Source organism: Mytilus edulis, chromosome 6 (genome assembly GCF_963676685.1).
Source record: "Mytilus edulis chromosome 6, xbMytEdul2.2, whole genome shotgun sequence".
Lineage (NCBI taxonomy): Eukaryota > Metazoa > Mollusca > Bivalvia > Mytilida > Mytilidae > Mytilus > Mytilus edulis.
Genome location: NC_092349.1, coordinates 67652659 through 67679276, shown reverse-complemented (window position 1 = coordinate 67679276; position 26618 = coordinate 67652659). Strand labels below are relative to the sequence as shown.

The 26618-nt window shown below is 31.5% G+C and overlaps 2 protein-coding genes across 2 annotated transcripts; one reads left to right on the top strand and one right to left on the bottom strand.

Annotated features, from left to right (window-relative positions):
* Nucleotides 1-6202: 6202 nt before the first annotated feature.
* LOC139528216 (protein toll-like) lies at nucleotides 6203-8619 on the bottom strand. Its single transcript, XM_071324099.1, has one exon. The coding sequence runs from the start codon at nucleotides 8542-8544 to the stop codon at nucleotides 6301-6303; it is 2244 nt and encodes a 747-aa protein (XP_071180200.1). The 5' UTR covers nucleotides 8545-8619; the 3' UTR covers nucleotides 6203-6300.
* Nucleotides 8620-16653: 8034 nt separating this feature from the next.
* On the top strand, nucleotides 16654-20729 carry LOC139528215 (toll-like receptor 8). The gene has a single exon (XM_071324098.1). It carries the CDS (start codon nucleotides 16687-16689, stop codon nucleotides 18943-18945), a length of 2259 nt encoding a protein of 752 aa, XP_071180199.1. The 5' UTR covers nucleotides 16654-16686; the 3' UTR covers nucleotides 18946-20729.
* The last annotated feature ends 5889 nt before the right edge of the window (nucleotides 20730-26618 follow it).

Sequence of the window (26618 nt, the reverse complement as noted above, 5' to 3'; positions counted from 1 at the left end):
AAATTGGTATCCGGCTCAACATATCGGACAAACACAAAGCAGAGTTTATTCATCTTTTATTCACATGTTCACATCAGTAATATGCATATAGTTTATTTGCTTCTGTACGTTAAGCAGAATTCATTCACTCACTCGTTCAACTATTATGATCGATCCAAATTAATTAAGAAACATGTGCAATACCCCAGGTTATTATTTTTTTGTTGCTGTTATTATAGTAGATAATGGAGTAACTGTAATAATAGTTTCAAACTTATTGTGTTGCGTTTTTGTATGTACTCAGTATTGTGTAAGATTGCTTTTACCACACTAAAAATTGCGGGAAATTGATATTGCCTTTCTCAGCAAGATATGTACACGTATCGCGTCAGTGGAAAGGAGATTGCAAATACATATAGGATATAATATATCTCTGAACTTTCTTTCACATCAAACATCTTTCCGAGAAAACGTTTCACTGAACTAGTAAATTCGCTTCAGAAACATGCGTTTATACAAGGGCAAACATATATTGTAGTTAGACTCATAGGCATGTAATATAGTGTTGAGAGAGAGCAAGCCCAAAGCTAGAAAAGTGCTAGAATCCGCGTCACCTGTGTTTGTCGCCTTGCTTTACCCCCTATAATAATCCCTTCCAAATTATAGATATGAACTATATGGAGGTCCGTATCTACAATGTACATGTCACAATACGGATAATTGAGAATACTTTTTTTACAAAGTTTCACCAGAGAAATTATCTTTTGATCATGAAAAAGCTTTTTACATATGTATTACCTAAGTTTTATGTAATTCTATATTTAATTTTAACGCTAATCGGATTTTCGCTTTTTTTGTTGTTCGAAATAAGATATTTTCGGGGTTTGATGAACATGCATGTTTTTAGAGAGTAAATAAAGAAAAGGAATATAAACAGCGTAGTGGTGTATGTTGGGATGGTGGTCAGGGTGGAAGTTAAAACCATAGAATTACAGGGGTCAATTTCAAACCAGTAAACACACAAAGATGAAATGAAAGCAAACCCTCCTATATAGATTATGCCATGGACAAATAAATAATACCTGTCTTTATATAAGAAGGAGTAGATGATATAAAGACAGGTATTAAATTTTCATATCACAATGAAAACAAGTAGTAATTATTACAATAATAACTAAGTTTATACATTATAAAACGAATATTTCCGAATTCTGAATTCCGAATTCTGAATTCTGAATTCTGAATTCTGAATGCTGAATTCCGAATGTTGAATTCTGAATTATAGGTGAGCCTTCTCGGCTTTCGTAGAAATTAGATAACTTGCCTCCATATTTAATTCCATTAGTATATCCCGAATTAGACTTATACCCTTCTGCAGATCTTTTACAGAAAGTGTTACAAGCACAATTCCAACGAAAGGATTTAATGTGTAGCTCATTATCTTGGTCCGTACTATCTTGTATTTGCACTACCTATCAGGTGTTAGATAACATTGGCATATTATCTATTAAAAAAATGTCAGGTTACAAAAGTGACGCGATTGTTAGGTAGACGTTGCAGCATTCACACTATTACTTAAAAAGCCGTCATAATAATTTGCAGAGTTTTCCGAGTAACATTTGTGAATTTCCAGAAATAGCACATTTGGATTTGTCCTATAATAAAATTAAGGACGTCAATCTTGTATCATGCATAACATTCTTAGATACATTAAAACTGCAACATAACCTAGTGGAATACTTGAGTAATGAAACATTTATCAATATGAGATTACTTCGTGTAATTGACTTGTCTCATAACAGACTGAAATTTATCGAACCTGGATTTTTAATTAACGTGAATGGAAGTTTGCTGAGTTTGATGTTTCATACAACTATCTTACTACGCTTGATATTACAAACATAATATGGACACAGATCATTTTCTGTAAGGCAAAATTTTCACATAACTCCATAAGCTCTATTACAAACAAATTGAATTGGAGAAGTCAAGGAAAATTGGATTTTTCTTTTTCCGGAACCCTGGATGGATCATATAATAATTTAACAGACTTTTCATTTTTTGGCGAAAATGGTTTGAACGTTAAACATATAGGAAAATTATATGGCTGGCGAATATATGAATGGAAAAATCAGTGGAATTGCGATTGTAAAATTTACCCCTTTGCGAAAGCATCTGAAATGGTTGTGAAAATGGTTCATACAATAAATTTTTTCATGACTTGTGAATCTCCTAGACACTTGAGGAAGATAACATTGCTCGACATCATAAAAAGTTCTGACCTTGATCAATTAATTTGTAACTTGTCATTAGCTGACCGTTGTCCACCACAATGCCATTGTTTTTATCAGCCTGCAATAGGCAACAGAACAGTTGTTGATTGTTCTGGGTCTGGACTCCATCACCTCTGCCTTTGTATGACCATCTTCAAATAGATCTCACAAACAATAGCATACGAAATTTAGAAAGGATAGCACAGTTTGGGTTGGAAATGGTTGAAAGAATAAAGAAACTCGATCTTTCAAATAACCGAATAATAGCCATTTCAGATCTAGTCCTAGGTCGTTTTAGAAAAATACAACTGGTCAATATAACAAGCAATGCGATAAAAAGAATTCTAAGGTCATTGCAGATGCTGAAGCCATGCCAGATTGCTTTAGGAAAAATTATTATGAAATGTAAATGCGAGGATCTTTGGTTAAAGATATGGTTACCTTTAGAATACCAAAGTTGTATTGGAAACACACAGATTGTATGCGAACATAATGGACTACTACGTCCTATTACTGAAATGGATAAAGTAGATCTTGGATGTTCTGAGACAAATAACAATGCTTCGTTGTTAAACATGTCGATATGCTCAGCATTTGCTGCAGTGATCATAATTGCATCGATGGTATTCAAGCTTCGGTATGAATGTTTTATATTAACACGATCTATATTTAATTTCTGTAAGAAGCCAGTAGCGCCAAACTGTATAAAACACGACATATATATTTCTGCAAATGAAGATGATCCACTAGTTCGAAAATGGTTATTAACTTCCTTTGTTCCTTATCTTGAGAGAAAAGGGTTTGATGTGTTTATATTTTTTAGGGATAGTGCATTCGGAGCTCCTCGGGAACAAGAGACGATTGACGCCATGTCCAAAAGTCGTAATTTTATAATACTTCTTAGTGACATTACAAATGGAACTCAAGAGTGGAATAAGAGAGAATGGAGATATGCTTGGAATTATTATAAATGTGACTTTATTCGGAACCTTATTGTCATCAATTACGATTTCGTAAAATGCGATAACTTTGTCAAGAAGTTCTTTCGAGGGTTTTTTACTTTAAGAAAGGTCATTAACTTCTCGAATTTGATAATAAAATTGAAGAAGATATTTTAACATTTCTGAAATAAAATCGATTTGTTACTGACGAATTACCGCTGTTTTCCTGCCGAAAGAATGTTGGAATAAAATAAATCTTAACATGTTTGTTAAAGCATTCTTGTATAAATAAAAAGTCTCTCCCGGTGGTTGTCACGGATGCTGCCCATGAGGGTTATCAGATCCAGCTTCATATATGACACCCGTCGTGTTGCTCCTATAAGATATGATAACAAGTTATATCAACTTATTTGGTGTCACGCAATAGAAAATCGACTCTCCTCTTACTCTAACACAACATCAATTTAGTAGGTGGTTAAGAAAATTGATTCTTTCATTGATTTCTCATTTAAAGTTATCTATACTACACTGATGCCAACTCATTATAGAGGTTATGCAACGTCATAGTAAGTCAAATAGGTAATTGTCAGGTGTGAACGTTACTTGATTACAAAACAAAAACAAAAAAACATGTACTGAAGGACGTACTATGTCATACGATACTCTTTGCTTCGTTGAACAATGTTACAATTTTCCAAACAATGACATTCATTCGACTTTAATTAACTTATTTGATACATGTTCGATACAATATGAATATATAAATAAACCGATATGATGTGTTGGCATATGAGACGGCAATATAATAGAATTATATTGATGAGAAAGAAAGCCTGTATAGATTGCTGTACGACCTTCAACAATGAGTAACTAGATAAAATATAGCCACACTGACAAAAAAAATATAAACCATTCGAACGAGAAAACTATCTGGAAAATGTATTATAATTTTATTTACGAAAAACAAACATTAACCAATTAGAGTAACTACTTGTTTTATGACATTGAACAAGCATAGTAAGAATGTGGCGTGGAAAAATATTTGTGTCAGCATTTATCCGTCTTCCGTATCTGGGGCAGAAAAAAACCTGCTAAAATAGTTTAACATTGGCTAAATATCAAGCATGGTTTAAAAAAAATTACGAAAAAACAACGGACACAGAAAGAATAGATTAACAGCACATATATCCGAATACTCGTAGATACTTAAATCTATAGAAAGCCAATAGGTCAAAATTGTTACTTCGTAACCTGTCAATTTGTAACTTGTATCTTTGTAATATGTCAATTTGTAAAACGCATCTTTGTAATTTGAAAATTCGTAATACGTGAATTGTCAATTTGTAATAATAACATTAACGGTACTGTAACCTGTAACTGTGTGATTTTAGAAAAATTATTATTGGTAATCTACAAATCGACATTTAAAGAGAATCTCGACAAGTTACAAAACATCAATATATAAATTGACAATTTACAGATCTACATTTAACGATCGACAAGTTTTAGAACATCAATATACAAATTGTCAATTAACGAATCGACATGTTACAAAACATCAAAATACAAATTGACAATCACACAGTTATAATATAAAAATTGACAAGTTACGAATCGACAAGTTACATAGTAAGAATTTTGACCCCTGTGCCTTTCCTTATAAATCTAGTTCAAATCTTTTACGAAAATTGTGAAATATTTATGAGACACAGTACAGCGTCAAATTATGATATAAATTGTTAAAAAGGTATCACCTTCTTTTAAATGTTTAGTCAAGTTACTTCAATAAAACTTAAATTTGAAAATTCTAATAATACATTAAATCTGGGTTTGTCGATTAGTTAATTACATTTTATATACTCTGTATTTGAGCTCTATCCTTGACGCAATTGAGATATTCCGCTTCATTCATCAACAATGACCTATTTAGAGCTAATATTATAAATGATCCTTCTGGTCATTGTGGGTCAAATACTAAGGATGTCTACCATTACTTCTTTGTTTGTCAAAAATACACATCATATAGAATAAAACTTATTTAATAATCTTAACTGGCTATCCGAAAACTTTGTTTTAGATATAAAACTATTAATTTGCGGACACTTGGAACTTTCGAATGAGCAAAATATCCAAATTTTCAAACATGTTCAAAATTTCATAAAAAGGTCAAACAGATTTATAATGCCTTGATAGAGCGTTATTGTTACTGGCACAGTACGTCATCGTCATCATCAGTATACATGTCACCGTCACAGAATCATATGACTTTTCAAACCTTTCTTTTTCTGTTTTTTTTCTCTCTCTTCTCTGTTTTTACTAGTATTAAATTTTATTAACTGTTTGCTTTATATGCATGTCCATTATATTATACTATTATTGTAATTTTATATTGTATTATGGAGAAGACTTCATAAGTATGATATACTTGTGTCTAATCCATTTTGCTTTAATTCAGCAAATAAAATATGTTTAAACTAAATTTGAGCTCTACATGATCGTCGCTTCTAGTTTGCAACTACTTGAACAATTTCAATATAAGATTTTATTTAAAGTGTTAACGTTCAAGATGGTATGAAGTGTCATACTTTAAGCAATTATAATATTTGAAAAGCATTAGAAATTTAAAAATAGTACACGAAGTCTTCCTGGTTAGCTTGACAGATTTTTTGTTTTCGATAAACGCCCCCTGTAATGCACACATATCACAAAATGACAAATAACTTGAAAAAGAATGAGTGAAACAAATTTTAAGAGACTGCTGAAATTTTCTCATATATAGACAATAATACGATCGTCACAAATTATACAAGTACGATATTCGTATTATTATAAAGACTTGTTTGTGGGTCATGTGATTCCTCCTGACAAAATATCCTAATTTCCCTCTAAGTAGATTGTTCCTTTATTTTTTTAATAACTGTTTTAATTAGATATCGAACACATGTGTGATAATGCTGAGATCTATGTTGGTGTCTATTTTATGATTGATTAATAAATTGCTAGTACTTATAAGTATTTTGTTATACTTTATTGCTGTAGACATGATTGTATGCTAAGGTTATAACTGCAGAATTATAAGAATATTCGATTTAATGCCATGTTTGATTTTACGATTTTTTCATCTCAATGTCAGTGTCTAGATCATTATTACGCCTTGTACGTGGTCCGTTGCATAACTTTTTTCCGAATACTGAATCATGATAATGTTGTAGTCTCGAGTACACCTCTGCCTTTATGAGTTTATCCTTTTTTGAAAAATTTATAAAACTATTCATTTTTAAAAATGCTCTCAAAAATTTATGTGTCACATCTTGATAGTCCATCATGTCATAATTTATTACGATAATTTCTCGATTGATATCATATCTATAATTGTACCATGCATATTTCCATTCTTTCTTAATCCACATTTCCATTGAACTTTCACAATTCTCGGACAGCAAAATTACGAAATTAAGACTTGTTGACATTATATCAATGGTTTCTTCCTCACGCAGTCGCCCTATTTGACAATCTCGATAAGGTAAAAACACACTGAAGTTTTTTTCTTGAAGAAAAGGAACAAATGATGACGTCAGCCAATGCCGTAAATAAACGTCATTTTCATTGCAAGATATGTAGATATCATATGTATATGCGTCTGATGGAACTACTATCCCTTTGCAGTACTTCAGAAATTTTCGTGTGATGATGAAAAGTTCAAAACGAATCGTATATATAGAAAGCGATGATACAGTTACAATAAACACTGCCACGGCAAATGAAATGATCAAACATAAGATAACGTCATTGTAAAGTCTACATCCAAGTTCGAGTCTAGTCATTTTCAATATGTGAACTTTTTTATGATGATACTTGCAATATACTCTCGTATTATTGTAGCATTTCCTTTGAAATGATGGCAGCCAATTTTGAAGCCATATGTCTTTGCATTTACAGTGAATAACGATTTCTCCTATATAAATCTGACAAGGGTTAAACATTTGCAAATTACGTGAGATTTTCGTCATTTTGTTTTTTGACAAATTAATAAAACTTACGTTTCTTAATTCAACCATAAGATCGTCCGGTATTATTTCAATGCTATTGTTCGATAAATCCAGTTTTCTAATGTATTTGCTATAATAGTATAGTATGCTTTCATTACCAGTAATTTTTGTTTCATGATTATTGTTGATCATACTTGATAATCTATTACTTGAGAAATCTATCTCAAGATCAGTTCGCAATGGCAACGCAGATGGCAATCCACTTCGTCCCGTTCTGGAACAATCCACTACAGTTCTGGATCTACTAGGCTGGTAAAAACAGCGACACTTTGGAGGACATCTGTCAGCAATTGTTAAATTACAAATTAAGCGATCGAGGGATTGATGTTTAATTATGTCAATTAGAAGCACATTTTTCAATTCTGGAGGAGAATGACAAGTCACTTCGAAATAGGATCTATGCATCTTATCTAAAAGAATAGACGATTTTGATGCTAAGAAATACATCTGGCAGTCACATATCCAATTGTTTTCTCGTAAATCAAATCCATAGGATAGCAGTTTTCCTAAAAAAAATATATTTCTAAATCCTATTTTATAAAATTTTACAAAATGTGACAAATTATTGTTAGATAAATTAACGTATCCTCCATATCCAAATTGTGTATTCCTTTTGCATGTCCAATCTAGTTGATTGCTTATACTTGTTATCTTATTGAAGGAAAAATCGGTTTCGCAAAACGCTGGTTGATTTTCCCACAAAATATTGGTGATATCTACTGTGGTCAATAGATTATTAGACACATCAAAATTAAGAAGACTTGCAGCCATGTTTAATAATAATCCTGGTTCGATGTACCTCAAACGGTTGTATGAAAGGTCAATATTGCGTAAATATTTCATTCCGCTAAAAGTATCGCTCCTCAAATATTCTATTTTGTTTTTACGCATTTTCAGAGTGTCTAAGCTTTTGATGCAAGAAATGTTGTCAATTCTTTTTATCTGATTGTACGAAAAATCCATTTGAACGATTCTAGTAAAATTACACATGTTGACTGGGAGTCTCGTTATATACCTAAATAAGTGTTTTATCTGGTAATGAACATTCAAAACATTTGGTATTTCTATTTCAGGATATTCCAAAATGTCATTGTACGAAACTGTCAATGAATACAGTTCTTTTTGCGATTTGTACATACTACACATACAACAACTGACAATATGATACTCATTCCTACTACAAGAATACGAACAATGAAGATCTGTTCGGTTGAATAAAGTTTTGTATATGTCGGTCCTAGAAAGTAAATCCACAAAAAAGAAACGACTGAAAATCATAAAGTATATGCACAAGAACCTCATTGTTCCTTGTTGTTTTAGGTGCTTATAAGTATGAACTCGATATTTGACAAGTTTCTATATTAATCTTACTATGAACTCGACGTTTCTATATTTATAAGTTAAAGTCAAAATTTCATATGATCCGGTACTTATTAGGTTTGCTAATTGGTTGTTTTCTATTGCCTCTTATAAATATATTATATAGATTGAAATGTAATATCTAACATCCTATCATGTCATTTCCCTGTATCGAATTCAATAACGTTGAAATATGAATTAAAAGGGATGTAATTCATTTCACTTACTGACATTTGTTAACGTGGTGATTTTTCTAAAAAAACAATTTGGTTTCGGTTAGAGCGCTCCATACCAAAAACCGCATCTGGTGTCGACACTGATCAATTGTTAATCATATAATTTTATAACTCATGTGTATAATTCAGAATAAGTACATCTAGAATATATTGGATCAAAGAATCATTTGTTTCATCTTTATTGAAATTCATACAGTACAATTTATAATTTCACGTTGATCGAAAAATGTAAGAAATTTAACTATAGATTTACAAAAAGTTGTTGTACGGCATATTAAAAAATCGCATGCGAAAAACCTGGAACTAGTATACTCACGGGACTGGAAATCGTTACACCAATCAGAGTAATAATACTCAACATCACGGTCGTTAGAAGGAGACTTTACCTACGCGATTTTATCGATACGCCATATTAGTTTGACAGTGACAGCGTGACTTGATCTTATAATTTCGGTAATTTTTATTTTTTTATTTTTATAGTATTTCGAAGAGATAATCCTTAACGTAAAAACTATCACTATTATGATAAAAGATATCTCGATCTTTGACAATTTTTATTTATCACCAAATCCCGTCTTAAGGTGGTATGGGTGTCTTCCTCCATCTTGGATTGTAAAAAACAGAGAATCAAAGGTCCAGATTTTCCATCAAGTTAGCAAAATTTGATGCAGGAATGCAGATGTTTAATGTACATTTTCATTTAAAAGTACCAATTTATAAGAATATAACTTCTAAATATTGATATTTTTGCAAATGTTAATTATTTTTGGTTGTTTTTTTTTTTTTTTTTTTTTAAATTGGCATTTTAAGGGGAGGTAACTCTAAAAAAGTGCATTTTCTGAAGGATTCTGTATGGAATTCTCCTATTTTGTATTTTAGCCGGAAAAAACTTAAGATGATCCTATCTTTTCTTTTGATATTCTCAAAGCAGTGTTTGAAAGCTATCTTTTCCTGAAGTATTTAACAATTCTATCATTTTGTTTAGTTTCTAATCACAAAATGGTGTTTTTTTCTGTATAATCCATACAAAATGTGCCATTTTGTCCCGTCCTGTAGCTTGAGAAAATGCGCAGTGACCTATCATTTTTATTATATTTTTCAACATGTATCAATAGATACAACGTTTTGGCAAAGTATGAACAAATTCTATCATTTTTATTTTAGACTCCCATACCACCTTAAGTGTACATAATGACATTATATAGGTTGAATTATTCAGGATGATAATAGTGTGGGGACGATGTTGGAAAAAATATTATTAATTACATTTCTTATAACAGTTGATTGAAAAGATATATACAAGTTCGGATTGTTGTATAATCATATCTATATGTTATAGGTTGGATTGGCCTATTTTCATTGACAATTTTTAAAGTGAAAAGTGGGGAATTAATCTCTTTCTCAAAACCAAAAACCACACGCAGGGCTCAAATTATTTAAACTTGTCCTATAAAATTGCCTACTCCGTTTTCTGTGTGCGATATTTTAGGCTACAAGTTTTGTTAACAGATTCTTTTAAAACGACTCATTATTTAAATAATTCAAAATTGATAAGATAATATTCAATTTCGTGTTTTCACTTCAAACTTGAGAACCAAACTGATATAACACTTGCCTTTAGACATGTTAAAATATATTTTTCAACTAACATTTCGTGCGTGCACATCAACAAGTGTTAAGATATGTAACAAAACAAAACAAGTTGATTGTAAAAATAATTAACAGTTGCCATGATATGTTTATGGGGAAATGAATAAACTGTGACAATGAGACACAATAAGAACAAACCAGCGTATTTCATCATCAATAACCATTGAAATTAATATTGTAAAATATATAATTTGACTCGATCTTTGTTATTTTCTATTTTTTGACACAGTTTTAACTTAAAAGGTGAAAAAACACTTATCTCATTAGTCGAAGAAAGACTGACAACAAAATAAAATAAAAACTAAAATAACGAAACGAAAAACTAAATAGATATTATGAAAAAAAAATAGGATTCAAAAATGGAACAAAATGTTTAATTCAGAAAACAACACAAACAAAAGACGACAAATGCTGTACTTTCTCTTTAACTCTTAAGCTGGGTTCACACATTCACGATTTTTACTGCCGTCCTTAACAGGACCATTCCCGATTAAAATTTATCAAAAGTCTGATCGCGATCCTGTGAATCGTGGATGGAAATTCAAACTCTAATTAAAATTTGTAAAACAAATAATTTAATCACGACAACAGTCAGATATTGTTCAGAAAGCGTCGACATTTAATCGTTTCCAAGCGAATTTATCCCGATAATCCCGTTCTCAAACCGCTTCTAATCCAATTTGTATCTTTCGCCAGGTAAAATTCGACCGAGTCGGTTTCGACTGCGTCCCGATTCTACCGAATGTAATCTGACAGAGATCAGACAGTGACCAGACAGTGAACCGACGCTGACGGAAGTTATCCGTTCGAAAACTGTCGGCATACTCTGGATGAGCAGGTACTGTCGGAACGTAATCCTATCACTATCCGCTCTATCGCATTGCAAATGGCTTTGTCTGGTGTCACTCGTATTGTATTCTGTAATTGTCGGGACTCTGACGTGGGTATTATTGACTAATTTCGTATTAATAACGGGACTGTTCCGGAACGGTGTCGGCAAAAACGGTTCGCAATCGACAAGATCTGAATGCAATCTGGACTCAATCGGCAGAAAAACAGCAATGACAAATTTCTCCAGATTATTCCCGTTCCACAGTACACCGTCCAGAATACACAGAACATTTTTAAGATTTTGATTCGATACAGAATCTGTCACGACAAAGGCACGATTGTAATCCGACTAGACTAAATCGGCTGAGTGTCCCCGAATGTTTCGGGACGCATCTTACTGTCGGGGTGCTTCGCCGAACTATTCGGACCCTTCCCGACCCGTAGGAATCTGTGACGAACTTAAACGACTGCGTTCAGACAATGATAGGACATTCCAGATAATTGAGGATAGCAATCCGACTTTTTCACTTTTCGTGTCGTAAATTATAACTATGGCGATTCAAATTCGTCATTGGTGATAGAATTTGGCGAAGGAATTATAACGATCATCGGATTTATTTTCATCCATATTGTTTATTTACTTTTTTTAGGGGTTTCTCGGACTTACATTTTTACCTGGTCAGAATTTACCTTGAAGTCGTTAAGATTTTGACAGAAAATCAATAATCAGCTGATTGCAATTTATAGCTATCGACAACAAAGGAGTAATTAATAAAGGTGTTGATTGTATTGTTTGACAAAATGATATGGTTAAATGGCGTCCTTCACTTGTCACATAACGGATTTATTAACAACTTTGCAACGCACTTATTTGAAGCAAACTTTTGACGTCTCCTCTCCTTCTTTTGACGAAGAAAAAAAGGAAAATTTCAAACGAAAACAATATTAATGTTACTTGGCGAAAAAATAATTAAATGGCGAACAATATATTGTTTTGGTGAAAGAGGTGGCGAAAAAAAAATTGGCCAAGGGTACATCCTGGGATCATAATTTAATATGCGTTTCGCCTACGTAATACCCACCAGTGACGCTCAGACCAAAATAGTTATATAGCCAAACGAGTAAGTTGATGAGCATAAATCACACAAAATTCCAGAAAGTTGTGCCAAATACGGCTAAAGTAATTTATTCATGGGCGAGAAAATTCTTAGTTTTCAAAAAATTCAAAGGAAATTTTAAAAATGACAATATAATTGATATGCATGAGCTGATTGTTGGTAATTATTATATTTATTGTGCACTAACAAGTACTTACACTACCACTGATATGCTATATACTAACGTTAACGAGGCCGGGATAAGGTAAAGGGACCGATACTTTGTGTATCTAAAACAATTGTAAAATTCAAACAAATAACATATCATTTGAAAAAAAGACAAACTATTGGCTAAACATTTGATCATTGATTGACGCGTCAATATCTGTCACCGATCATCTATCCGTGTCAACATCGATCAGCGGCGAATCATCCTCGTCAACATCGGTCAGCGACAAAATATCCTTGTCAATATCGGTCAGCGACAAACCATCCGTATCAACATTGGTCACCGACCAACTATCCACATCAACATCAGTCAGTGACAAACTATCCGTGTCAATATCAATTTTTCTAATATAATGCAGACATTTAGTTAATAGGTAGATACAAACGTGACTAAAAGGAATTTGGGTATACTTCTTGTCTTCCATGTCTGCATAATATTAGAAAGATTGAGTGATCAGGGGGCTCTCACCATTGCCCTGTGTCCTTTGTCCTGAAATTTTGACAATTTTTAGCTGAAAAGTGACAATTTAAGCCCTCCGTAGATATCGAAGATGACATTAATCTGGGAAATCCTTTTGATACAACCTTTAATTGTACAGTCTATGATTTAATTAAATTTTATAGGTTTTGAAAGACCAGGGGGAAACCCTCATTTAAGCTGTCTCAGGTAGGTTTTCACTATATATTTATGTTTTTGAGGCTCTCCATATTTATTTCTATTTATAGTTCTATATGTTTCTAGAGTGATCGGTTTTTGATTTTGTTTTAAGAAATATTAGATAAAATGAAATTTTTGGCGTCGTTTTATTGATAAAAACCTATATATCATAAAGACAAATATGCAACTTACTTAAGCATTGATAAGGGTTTATATTCGAGGACAACGAGAGTTTAAGACAACTTCATTTGTTATGTTATCAAATATTAAACTTTTTAATGATTTTCAAATAAATTTGAATATCCAACCGACTGCTAGCAGCCGGTTGGATATTGAATATCGAATAACGAATAACGAACCGGCTGCTAACTTCACATCCATATAGATTTCACTTATTTTAACAAGAACATTGAAGAAGATGTCGGTGCATTACTTATATACCAGTTATCAATGTGATGATGTGACTTATCATTTTAATTGTATTTTAGGGGCTGACAAAGAGAACTCAAAGTTATTGATATGATTATAACAACTATTTGTCATATACCACATAAGATATTTTGCACGGATGTTATATTCTAAGTCATTTTCAACTGCTTTAGAAGGTTTTTTTTTCTCTCACTAGAACTGTTCTTTGTTAGGTAAAGAATAGGTCGCGGAAAAGATGAAACGCTCTACAATATTTAAGTACCTGTCAAACGTCGAAGGTCTGTAGTTCATTGACTTGAATTAGTTGATGCCTCTTTCAATATTTTTAAAATGTTTTTTTAGCATCAATCACAATGTTTTTGTTTGTTTGATAGGCTTAATTGCCTAACGTCATTGGCAAAAACATTTAAGAAATATGATATATCAATCAGACTTTGTCGTTATCCACGTACCTATTTTTTGTCTTTTATGGGATCTGTCAATAAATATAATAAAATTATTCTTAACATTTTGTTAGTACTTGTTTTTCTTAGATGATATGAATTTTTATCGACCTCGGCTGCTTATACAGCCCTGGACCTCGGAAAAATACACCGGACGTATCGTCGTATATGCATAAATAAAGATGCATCTGCACAGTTTTATAATACAAAGTCGAAATGTTCATATCTTCATCTATAACCCTTTTCCTAGAATTACAAATTGCACCACCACAGTCAAGATTTGGACACGGTTCATGAATTTAATTATATGTCTTTAATAACTTGAAGATGAAAATGAGAAAAATAATACAAAAAACGAAATTCATCTCTGTTGGAAAATAAATATATTAAACACCCTGAGACATTTCCTGAATACATGTAACTGTAAGAGCTACATTGTTCGTATACGTAAAATCCGTTAAAATAGAAAATATTCCAGGTAAATCGGACAAAAAATTGAACAAAGGTTGACTGAGCATGCTAGAACACGTATACGATACGAATCGATAACGGTCTCCGTCTTTGGATATTTTCTCAAAAAAATTCCCGTTTACTGTGGTGAAGAGATTATTTCAAAGACAAAGAAAAAGGCCCAGTTAGGGCTGATTTTGGCCTGAAATTAGAAGTACATCTGATGAAAGATTGTTGACATATTTTAGTGTCTACTTCAGGCGATTCCATTATTACGAAAATATTTTACTATGTTTGGTCATGAAAACGCTTTAAGTATAAGGAATCTCTAAAATGTGCCACATATTACAACTTTTCAGATAGATTTTGTCAAAAACGGTAGACGCCGTATTCGTGTTCAGTTCCTAACCAGATATATGATATAAACATCACGACGGGTGCCACATGTGGAGCAGTATTTATTTACCCTTCTTGAGCAAATGAGACCATCCACATTTATATGAGGTTCTTGTTGCACAGTCCTTAGTTTCTTATGTTGTGTTTTGTGTACTATTGATGGTCTATTTGTCTTTTCCTTTCAACATATGGTTTCCGTTTATTTTCGACATATGCGTTTGAATTCCTATTGTATCATTCTCGCCTCTTTATCTAGATTAGTATCAACTACTGTAAAGAGTGAACAAAACTATTTATATGGCCTGGAGCCCGCCTCCGGTATGGAATGTTCTCGTTGGGTTGTAGTCTCTTTGACACATTTCCTATTCTTACTTTTGTTTTGAAGAATTGTTAGAATTGAAACACTTTAAAAATTATCTGTACGTGTCAATATACTTAACAGACAGTTTTTGACTGTTTAAATTCAAGATTTTAAGTGTTCCTTGTTTAAGGTCATATTAGTAGCATAAATTCATTGATGAAATAAAATTGAGAAAGGAAATGGTGAATATGTCAAAGCGACAACCACCCGACCACAGAGCAAACAACAGCCGAAAGTTTATTATCAAATTCAAGATCAAAAACACTATTCCACATTTCGTAAATTTTCGCTACTATAGAATACACTCGAGCATTCGAACATCTTATTTTTTTAAGCTCGTTGTAACAGTGTGATTTCGATCAAATGTAGTGATAGATAACAATGAAATCATATGACTGCTGAAGTCCATACTTGTGTTTGTTTTAAGACATTTCAAGATTTCTAAAAGTTCTTGTTGTATATGGTACCTCAGTGGCCAAGTAGTTTTAGTATGCTTACTACTGCATCCTAAGTGAATTGTTTTGTACTCTTATTTCCTTACCGAAGAGCCATTGTTATCTACGGGCACTCCTAGTTTCTGCACCAACAGTCTAATAAAAAAACAAACAATCGTGATGAACGTGGTATTAAATACCAATCAATCAGTCATTACCTATGAGGAAATAATTACACTCGAAAAACGTTATGTGTGAGTTAACTTTCCGAATTTACTTCGACAATAATATAATCAATGAACAATATACTTTATTAAAAGCAGTAACACCTTTTTATTGTAAAACACTCAGACACATTAACGCGTATAACCAGAAGCAAAATACATAATCATATTGATAGTTGCTACAGCATAATGTAGACATAATCATGATTGAAATTACAATATTTTAACTACCTTTCAAATTACTTATATGCGTATTTCTTATGTTTTTTTATAATAACAGACATACACTCAAATATATAGTGAAATTCATTTCAATGAGAATACTAATGTAATTATTTTTGTTATTCCTGATTTTATTGTGTAATAATCGGTCAAATATAACTCTTAAGTTGATCGAATTTGTTTGACTGTGTCATTTAACCTTTGAAAATACAGACAACTGTGTACTATATACGCCCCTAACAAAAATCACTAATTCGTATCATATTGAATGAAAGAAGCGTTTATATGTGTTTATACAATGTTTATTTTCCCTCGTGTTAACAATAAGAAATGTGTTTGATTTAAACAAAGAATTACAATTTATTTGAATTTCTGCCAGAAAACTGCATACACAAATCAAATTTAGAAATTAAGGTAACGTTCATCATGTTGATCTATTTGAAAATGTCAGAATTGTGCATTGTGCTTTTGATGGTGGTATTATGTTATAATGGTTCTTTCAGCAAAACTTTAGACGAACAACTAGGAGTGTTATTCAATAGATCGGATTTACGTTGTCCGAAAGAATGTGAAACACAAGATTTTCTCAACAAAAAGAGATTTGAAGATAGTATGGAATGCTGTACATGTGTGGCTGAATCTTTATGGGTAGTTGAAGGAACACAAAATGGTACTAAGGTTGGATATTTTGATGTCTTGTTTGTCAAACATTATATTGAATTGAAAGTAAAAGACCATGCTGTTAATTTCTATAACTTAATTTACACGTACGGAAACATTACTGACATTCCGTCTTCGGTCTGCAATTTTAGTACAATTGTTTACATCGACTTGTCATTCAATCAAATTAAAGATATTCGAAATATCGCATGCTTGTCTATACTAGATACATTACTTTTGGCGGGAAACAAAATACAATCTTTGATTGCTGACGTATTCCATGGAATGAAACATCTCAGAAGAGTTGATGTTTCTTTCAATCAAATAACCAAATTGGAGCCGACATTTTTCCTATATATGGAGGGTAGTATGTTTCATTTTGATCTATCGTATAACAATATGTCAGAAATCGACGTCACAAACATGGTTAGGTTGAGACAGAAATACTTCTGCGTTGTAAATTTCTCTCATAATGTTCTGAACGAAATTACAAACCCCTCAAACTTTTCATTTCAACGAGAACAAGATTTCGGCCATGGCGGGTATCTTGACTTCACATATAACAATTTTAGCCATTTTTTCAATTTTGAAAAAATCGGTTTTCAAGATTTACAATTATTTGGGAAAATGCAATTTTACAGTTTCGACTTTCAGCATAACAACTGGATATGCGATTGCAAATTCTATCCATTTGTATCGCAGGCTACTTTAAGTTCTCACATTCTACATGCAAGTCATGTCAACTTCAAATGTAACGGACCACCACAGTTTAAGAATAAAATTATCAAAAACTTTCGTCACTATCCAGATTTACTTATCTGCAACATTTCAATGTCTGAAAGATGTCCTCACAAATGTCATTGCTTTTATCAACCAAGTCGGAACCAAACTGTTGTCAATTGCCGTGCAAAATTATCGTCGAAACGATTTCCTTTAGTTTTACCAGAATACGAGAACTTGGCTTTAGACTTTTCTAAGAACTTAATTTCTGATCTAGATAACCAGTTTGAAAGAACAAAGAATTACACCTTCCGCATCAAAGAAATAAATCTTGAAGGAAACAATTTCCATAGTATTTCGGAATTTGCTGTGTCACAGCTAAAAAGAACCACGATGTTTAATATGAAACAGAATCAAATAACAAGTATTGATAGGTCCTTAAGAAACTTACGGCCTTGCAATGTTCAGTTAGGAAGACTAGATCTTGTTTGTACATGTAACGATCTGTGGTTCCAGAGTTGGTTACCGTCACCAACAATGCCTTGCTATAATAACACACTGATATTCTGTAAGACAGAAACAGGTTACAAATCTATAACTAAAGTTACAAAAAGTGAGCTAGGATGTACAGAAGATTCTCATCTGAAATGGTTCAACTTATGTATTGGAATCTTAATTAGCCTGGTCGTGATATTCGCATTTACGGGCTACAATTTCTATATTGAAATTTATATTCTATGGCGACGTTTTTTGAGAAAAGTTAGCAGGCCAGTTTCTAGAAATTCCTTCCAATATGATATTTATATATCTTGCAATGAAGACGATGATGGACTTCGTAATTGGATATCGTGTGAGCTTTTATCGCATCTTAACGATAGGGGACTTAAATCTTTTCTACCATATCGCGATTGCCAGCCTGGTAGACCACGTGAAGAAGAAATAATTGATTCCATATCGAAATCTAAAAGTATTCTTGTTCTTCTAAGTGACCTTCATCATTTAGAACGTGAAAGCACAAAAGCTTGGATATCTTGTGAGTGGAAATATACCTGGTTGAAGTATCGAGAAGATTTTTCGAAAAATGTTATTATCATAAATTATGATTTTCTAAATAATCGTGATGTTTCTAATAGGTATATACAAGCTTTTATGAGAGCTAGTATTTGCATTGATTTTTCTAACTATAGGAAGGATATGTGGTCGACTTTAAATTATGTGCTAGGACTTTCTTCTCCGAGCTATGGGTTTAGATATCATCGGTTTCAAAGCAGTCTGGATACAGCTACGATTTATTTACAAACTTGATGTCGGTATCAATTGATTTTCAAATATTTATTTTTTTAAAGTTCTTTTTTTAACAGTTTTTATACATGGAAAATTAAAGATAATGATCTTTTTCTTTGAAGAACATGATGATCGAGTATTAGTATGTGAATATGCAAATTAGAATATAGCAAAGTGCTTTCGACGAATCAAACTGTCAAATTTGGTGTTCATTAATAGACCACTTTCGAATTCATCCGTCACCGGAAAAAACTCGTCAATTAGACGCGCCTTTATGACGTCATTTACCAGATAGAGGGGGTCGCCTGTACCCCTGCACTATTTACGTTCATCAAGCGTCTTAGTGATCGTCATTGTGCAGGATAAACTAGAAATAATGGTTGTTCTGTAGGTACTTAATGACAATTTCCTAATGACAGCAATGCTGATTATCAATTTTGAGAATTCAATTTGCCGAATAATTCGTACAATATAGAATTATAGTTTTCCGACCACTCGCTCAACATTGGAATGGAAGTGACGACGCCCCTAAACGCACAAATGACGTTAACTAAAACCAGACTTTTTGACGAAAATGCATCGAACTCGAATGTTGTCTATTATGAAGAATGAATGTAAACATGTTCTCTAAGGTATAAGAATATTATTTTGGCCTATTTACAGTTTAAAAAAATCAATTTATAGAAATGAGTCACAACTGCCAGACACACATTTATCAAATTGATAGCATTATAATTGAAAGTTAATTGTGATCCTATAGACTATAAGGTGAATATATATTTAGAACTTCAAAATTAGAAAACAAAAATAAACAATATCAAAGCAATTTGAAAGCCGACAGAGAATACAAAAAAATATTATATTAACAACTTGATTAAATTTAACCTTAATTTTTAGATAATACGCTTACCAAAAATCCAAATATTGTACCAACAGTATCTGTTATGCCTTAAATTTAAGTTAATTAAGTAGCATTTGATATAAATGCTGAAATAAAATTGGTTTGGGAATGCACTACAGTTGTAAATCTTTTTTTTAATTTATTTTTTTAACAATAAATAAACAAAAAGATCGATGCTACTGCTGGTGGACGTTTCGTCCCCAAGGGTATCACCGGCCAAGTAGTCAACACATCGGTGTTGACATGAATATCAATAATGTGGTCATTTCTATAAGTTTCCTGTTTACAAAAGTTTGAATTTTTCGAAAAAATAAGGATTTTCTTATCCCAGGCATAGATTACCTTGGCACAACATTTTGGAATTTTGATTCGTCAAAGCTCTTCAACTTTGTACTTGTTTGGATTTAAGAATATTTTGATATGAGCGTCACTGATGAGTCTTATATAGACGAAACGCGTGTTTGGCGTACTTAACTATAATCCTGGAACCTTTGATAACAATTTACACTCATACTCACAATTAAGAAACTTATACAAATTCTAAAGTCTAAACACAATTTATTACAATTTTCAAATAACATTAACAGTACCAACAGTTATATAAAAAGATGAAGACTACAAGTTCGTCTTTACTTCACTCAGACTTATATATAAGTAAAACACATAATAACGTAGCAATCAATGCGTAAACATTGCACTGACAATGGAACAAATTCTTGAATAAAAACACCATTTGAGCTTTGAGTACTTTATACTTTTTTAAGTTTGTTATAGAAAGATGATGCCTTTCTGAATGATAAGTACTCGTTAACGCTCGTACTTTCTCATCACGAGAGAGATTAACATGCTCTAACATATAAATAAGTTGTCTACATGTCAGATTACAATCGATCCAAGAGTTTGAACTAAAAAGAGAAATTAAATGTGTATGTATTATTGTACGTAGTGAAAACTACACATTTTTATTTTTAATTTCAATTTTATAAACTTTCAAACCGTCCACATCCAATGTGCTGATGAAATCTTAAAAATAAGACGTTTCATATATACGGTTTTCCTTACTGAATAACAAATCTAACTATCATGAGGTACACTGTTGGTTAGGTTAGCTGATTAAATGATAAGGGTTGCATACAAAGTTTGATTTTATATGCCTATGATTGGTGTTATAAATATATTTTTATATAAGAAACATTTAGATTTTTTTTACTATACAGTACAGAAACACTTATCAATGGGTTGTTATCAATTTACTCTTTGGCATTATTATCTAAAGTATTTGTATCATACTTATTTTGTTATCTTATTTCATTTTAATTCAAGTAAAAATCAAATCGTTTCTCGTGTTAGCAAAAACATAAAATTATGAATTTTTCTGATATTTTTATTAGTCTACAGGATAGAAGCTTGTAAAAAATAAGTAAACTAATATATATGTAATATATCTATTATAAGATATGTAAAATTAAGTGTTTGTTAAGAAATATGAGATAGAACACTTATTCGAATGAGTGCCTATTTGTGTTACCGATAACAATAATACAAAGGTCCATAGTTTGTGTGAATATATTGATATTTATATGGACCTTTTATGAAAAAAATACAAGTTTTAAAACTTACAATTTTTGAGACAAGTGGTAAAGGTTATTTCTTTAAAATAAATGCCTTTTTATTTATTTAGGGATCATGTTGAAAGGTGACCTTTCTTATATTTAAGAAGTTTTATTGTGACTCCTTCAAATAATAGATATTGCTGGAAACTCTATTATATTCCCAATATCTATTTTCGTTTTATCAAGTTCTCTGTCATATCCTGTATTCATATTTTGGAGATCAACGTTTAGCGTTACAATAATGACCAGAAACAGAGCAACCTAATATTTCTTTACATTAACAAGGATAAAAATATGCTGTTAAGATTAAACAAACATTGTCACAAAACTTAAAAGGGGCATACAACTTGTGCATTTTGGTAATAATTTAATTTTGGATGTAACGTGTCTTCTGATTGGCCGACGTTATTTTGTTATCAGTCCATAGACATAATTAAGTCATGTGACTGTAACGTCATCAACATTTTTCATGGTTTTCTACGGTTTAAAATAGAATTTAGAATTAAATTATAAGAAATGACTGTAATATTCTTTCTGTTCATTCAAAATAACATACAAAATGTGGTGCACACTGTTAAATAAGGTTTTGTTCTTATTATATGTCTTATTCTGAATTTATATGTTATGGAAATGTTTTGAATTCCCCATCATCCCCTAACTGCGTTTTGTAACAATTTGATGCTATTGATTTCAAACTGTGAATGCAGAAACGGCATATAATATACCGTTTTATGACAATGAAATCCTTTTGGTAGAATCATTTATACCCTATGATACTGTTATCTTTTCACCCATGTAATATGATATGACTTTTGTGACTGTGATTGATAATTTGTATTTGTTTTTTGTTTTTGTATATTGCTTACTGATGGTGGTGGTTAGAGTTCTTAATGTTTGCATATTATTAATATGTATCTAGTGTTGAATTATTACATAATCGTTCTCATTGTTTGTTTGTATTGTATTATGTTAAATAGTCTGTATATAAAATCTAGAATTTATGTTTTGCAGGTGAATATTTCGACCTCATTGAATCCGTATTCATGTGAATTTTAATTTAACCCCTTAGCTAGTGATGGATTACGCATGCATTGTGCGTTTTGATATATATTTTCATTTTTATGCGGTGCTGGTAAACAACTGTTCTAGGTTAAGAACAAAATGAAAACCTTAAGCAAGTGCACAATTGTGTTACATTCTGTATTAAACAGCCTAAAATTGAAGGATTAGAGCTTAGTGACTGACAAGTTTTGTTCTCCTTCTTATTAACATTTTGTTCATTGTTCTGAAATATATCGCCCTATTTGTTTTCATGTTTGAATTGTTTCTGTTTTTAAAATGTGACGGCCATTTTAATATTAGTAAATGATATTAGTTTTGGTCAAGGTTGAACGATGACCTAAAGTTGCATACGTCCATGTCACTTGGTCTCAAGTAGTTGTCTCATTGAGAAACATACCTGCAGCTAAATACATTTAATTCCTGATATTTTTATAGAATGAGTTGAATGTGTGAATCAAAGTTTAGCTGAAAATAAAATTGTAAGTGTACGTATAACCCAATTATTTCAAATTCATTTGATATGTCGTTTGCCTTCTTGACCTTTATAACAGACAACAGAAAAAAACGATACATTGGGTGTGCCATCAAAAGAAGCGTTTATGTCATTTAAAAGAGATTATGCATATGCATCATGTACACCTATCGAATATGACAATTTTAAATTAGTAAGCTAATTAAAGTTTATATTTTCTTTCAATAAAAGTTAGTAATTCTTCAATGGGTGTAAGTACTGCAGAAATGTTTTAAAAGCGTACTTCTAAACATATATAAAAACAAGTTTTGATGTGTTATGTGACGATCGTAGGACACCTCAATAAATGACAGGCTTTTTACGTGACCTTGAGTTTGATAAGATTGATCAATTAACGAGTAAATGAAAATGTAATAGGATTTTTTTTATCCCAGGAAAAGATTACCTTAGCCGTATTTGATACAACTGTTAAAGAATTTTAGGTCCTCAATGCTCTTCAACTTTGTACTTTATAGATATTTTAATCTGAGCGTCACTGATGAATCTTAAGTAGACGAAACTCGCGTCTAATGTATTATATTGTAATCCTGGTACCTTTGAGAACTAGTATGTTGATTTGAGACAAAATAAATTGAACGATACATCAAATAGTTGTGTTAATCTACCACAGTTGGTAGACCAGGGTCAAGGACAGAATCACGAATTGTAAAAAATTTTACAAAGCAAACAAATGTCAGTTTCACCTCAAAAGCTTACAAAACCTTAAAACAGACTTATTAAAAAGGGATATAGTTACGATGCTGTTGTCAGGTCATTACAGATTGCATATTTTGGCTTTAATATTGATTCCTTTATCATGTTTATAGGGTCTTTGCATCGGAACTAAACACATTTATTTAAAAAAAAACAGTTGTTGGCACGACACGGGTTATGTTCTTCTCATATATTTGATGATAGTATGATACTAAACCCATAACGGGAGAGATTGTGCCTGATATTTTTTATGATGAAGACATAATCCTTCAATATGTTTAAATGAGGTCTGGAGCTGGCATGTCAGTAAACTTCTAGTAGTCTGTTGTTATTTATTTTCTTTTGTTACATCTTCTGACATCGAACGCGGACTTCTCTTGAATTGAATTATAATGTGCGTATTCGTGCGTTTACTTTTCTACATTGGCTAGAGGTATAGGAGAGGGTTGAGATCTCATAAACATGTTTAAAAAAGGCATTAAAGTTTTTTTTATTAAGAAAATATATGTCCAATTTTAGTTTTGTTCCCCCTAATTTGTCATGTAAATTATTTGATACTCTTATAAGACCAATTTTGACAAACTACTCTGAAATTTGGTTTATGAATAATTTTCAGTCAGCTTTTAGGGCATCTAATAGAGCTGCAGTAAATAATACTTTCTTGAGAAGGTTCATTCTAAATTTTGTAAAGCAGTATGAGGACTGAAAAAGACAGTCACTAACAAAGGTGCTAGATTAGAATTAGAACTTTGGAATACTTTATAAAAACTCAAACACTCATGTATTTTTATAAAATAAATTGTAATGATATTAATTCCCTGGTTAAATAATCTCTACAAACAATCAAAAATTTACATTCGGCCAGAATTATTCTTGGTACTCATTTGCAGATTTTTTTTTAAAGAAATGAAAATAAACCCAGAAAATTACTCTAATATTAATGTACCTTTTAATCAACCAATAAACGTGTTAAAATGTAATCAAAAAAAGTGTATTTCAGAGGAAAATGAAAAAACTACTTTAATCAAACTTTCAAAAAAAGAGTCCTCATCCAAACTTCTGAGGAATATTTAAACTGCAATAATTCTATACATAGGCAGTTACTCTCAAAATATAGACTAAGTGATCATTCCCTAGGCATTGAATTAGGAAGGTAGAGAAACATTCCAAGAGCACAAAGATTATGTAAAAAAATGTGGAGTCCTAGATGACGAATATCATTTCTTTTTGTATTGAGACATTAACATATCATTGTGTTCTGATCTTTTTGCTTATCTAAAAGACTGTAACATTATTTCAACATCTTGATGCATTCAATAAACTAAAAAACATTCGTAACCCCATTCCCTAACTTGTTTGTCATATTGGTGGTCTTCATTAGAACTGAGGGAGTCAGACCCATGCCAGACAAGCTTATGATGGTGCTTTTTTTACATACATTTATAATTGAACTCTAATATGTTCTATTATTCTATATATTGTATTGTGTTACATTGTATTACATTGTATTGCATTGTATTGTATCAAATTATTGTTTGACTGCATTGCTTGTCCCTTATGGGTGTAATTTTGCAATGAAGATTATATTGTAATTTGTAAATTAGTTATTTTGTCTATTTTTTCCCTCTTTATACTTATTTTGTTCATTGATGTTGGCGGTATTACGTCTTAAGCTATGCAAACTACTTTCATTAACTATATTCATTACACAATATGGTTTATATCGTATTATGATGAATATTCTAAATTCAACAAAATGAATGATTAATGTACTATAGCCGTAAAGAGTAAGAAATAACACAACTTATTTTTGTTCTTCCTTTGAAAATATGATTGCTTAATTTATAGTACACAATAATAGTGAACTCCGCTATACCCTACAAGGTTAATGCAATGTTACATGTAGACAGTCGAAAGTTTTACTTTTTTTCTTGTAATGGTAACCAGTTAGTAGTTTTGTTTTTATCGCTAGTATTATACATACATATGGAATGAATAAGTTTTCCACTCATAGTATTTATTGCCTGTCTTGTCTTTCAATTTTATCTGCATTATTAATTTTCATATATAATATTTAAAGTAGATGCTAGCAATTATTAACAGACAAAACTATCGCAGGGAAATTTGTTTATATATGTGTAACCGATATTGTTTCATACTTCAAATATAAAAACCTCAGAAAATATGTTTTGTTTGAATTTCTCACGCCTTTTCTCGTTAGTATTTTTTTCAGTTAGAATTTGTTAATTTAAAAGTATATCACTTAATACTTACATATTTAGAAACCCATCTTCAAATTTGTGGTTAGAAATAACTTGAAGTATAACCAACACTTACAATAAATAGTGCATTTGTTGTTAGGACCGTCGTATTATGAAATATGAAATACTGAGTTCAATATTTAAAATCAAATATCCTTTTTGCAATTTAATGCTACGAAAATTTTCTTTAAACGGGTAAATTGGTTTACATAAACTTTATAGCGGAAAGTAAAGATAAAGGATATTGCGAATTTCTTATCTATCTTCCTAAGAAGTTCCTGTATGAAGCTAGTCTCATTATAATAAAGAAACAAGTCGCCAAAAAGAGATACACAATTGGTTACTATTGGAAGTTCGATAATCTGTTGAAAAACACGTCCTCCAAATATGTTGTCAATCAAGTAATCAAGCATAGTGATGATGTCAGTTTCAGATAATGTTTTGTTTGAATTAAAGTGATTCTTTACAGAGTAGGATTTTTCCACCTTTAGACAAGATACTTGTATTTAAGTCCGCCATTCTTTTCATGAAACAAAGCCATATGCAATTGCAAATCGAGGAATTTTCAAATAAACATGTATTACATAAAATGTACATGTCATACCAATCACATTAACAAAGAAGTCTCGATT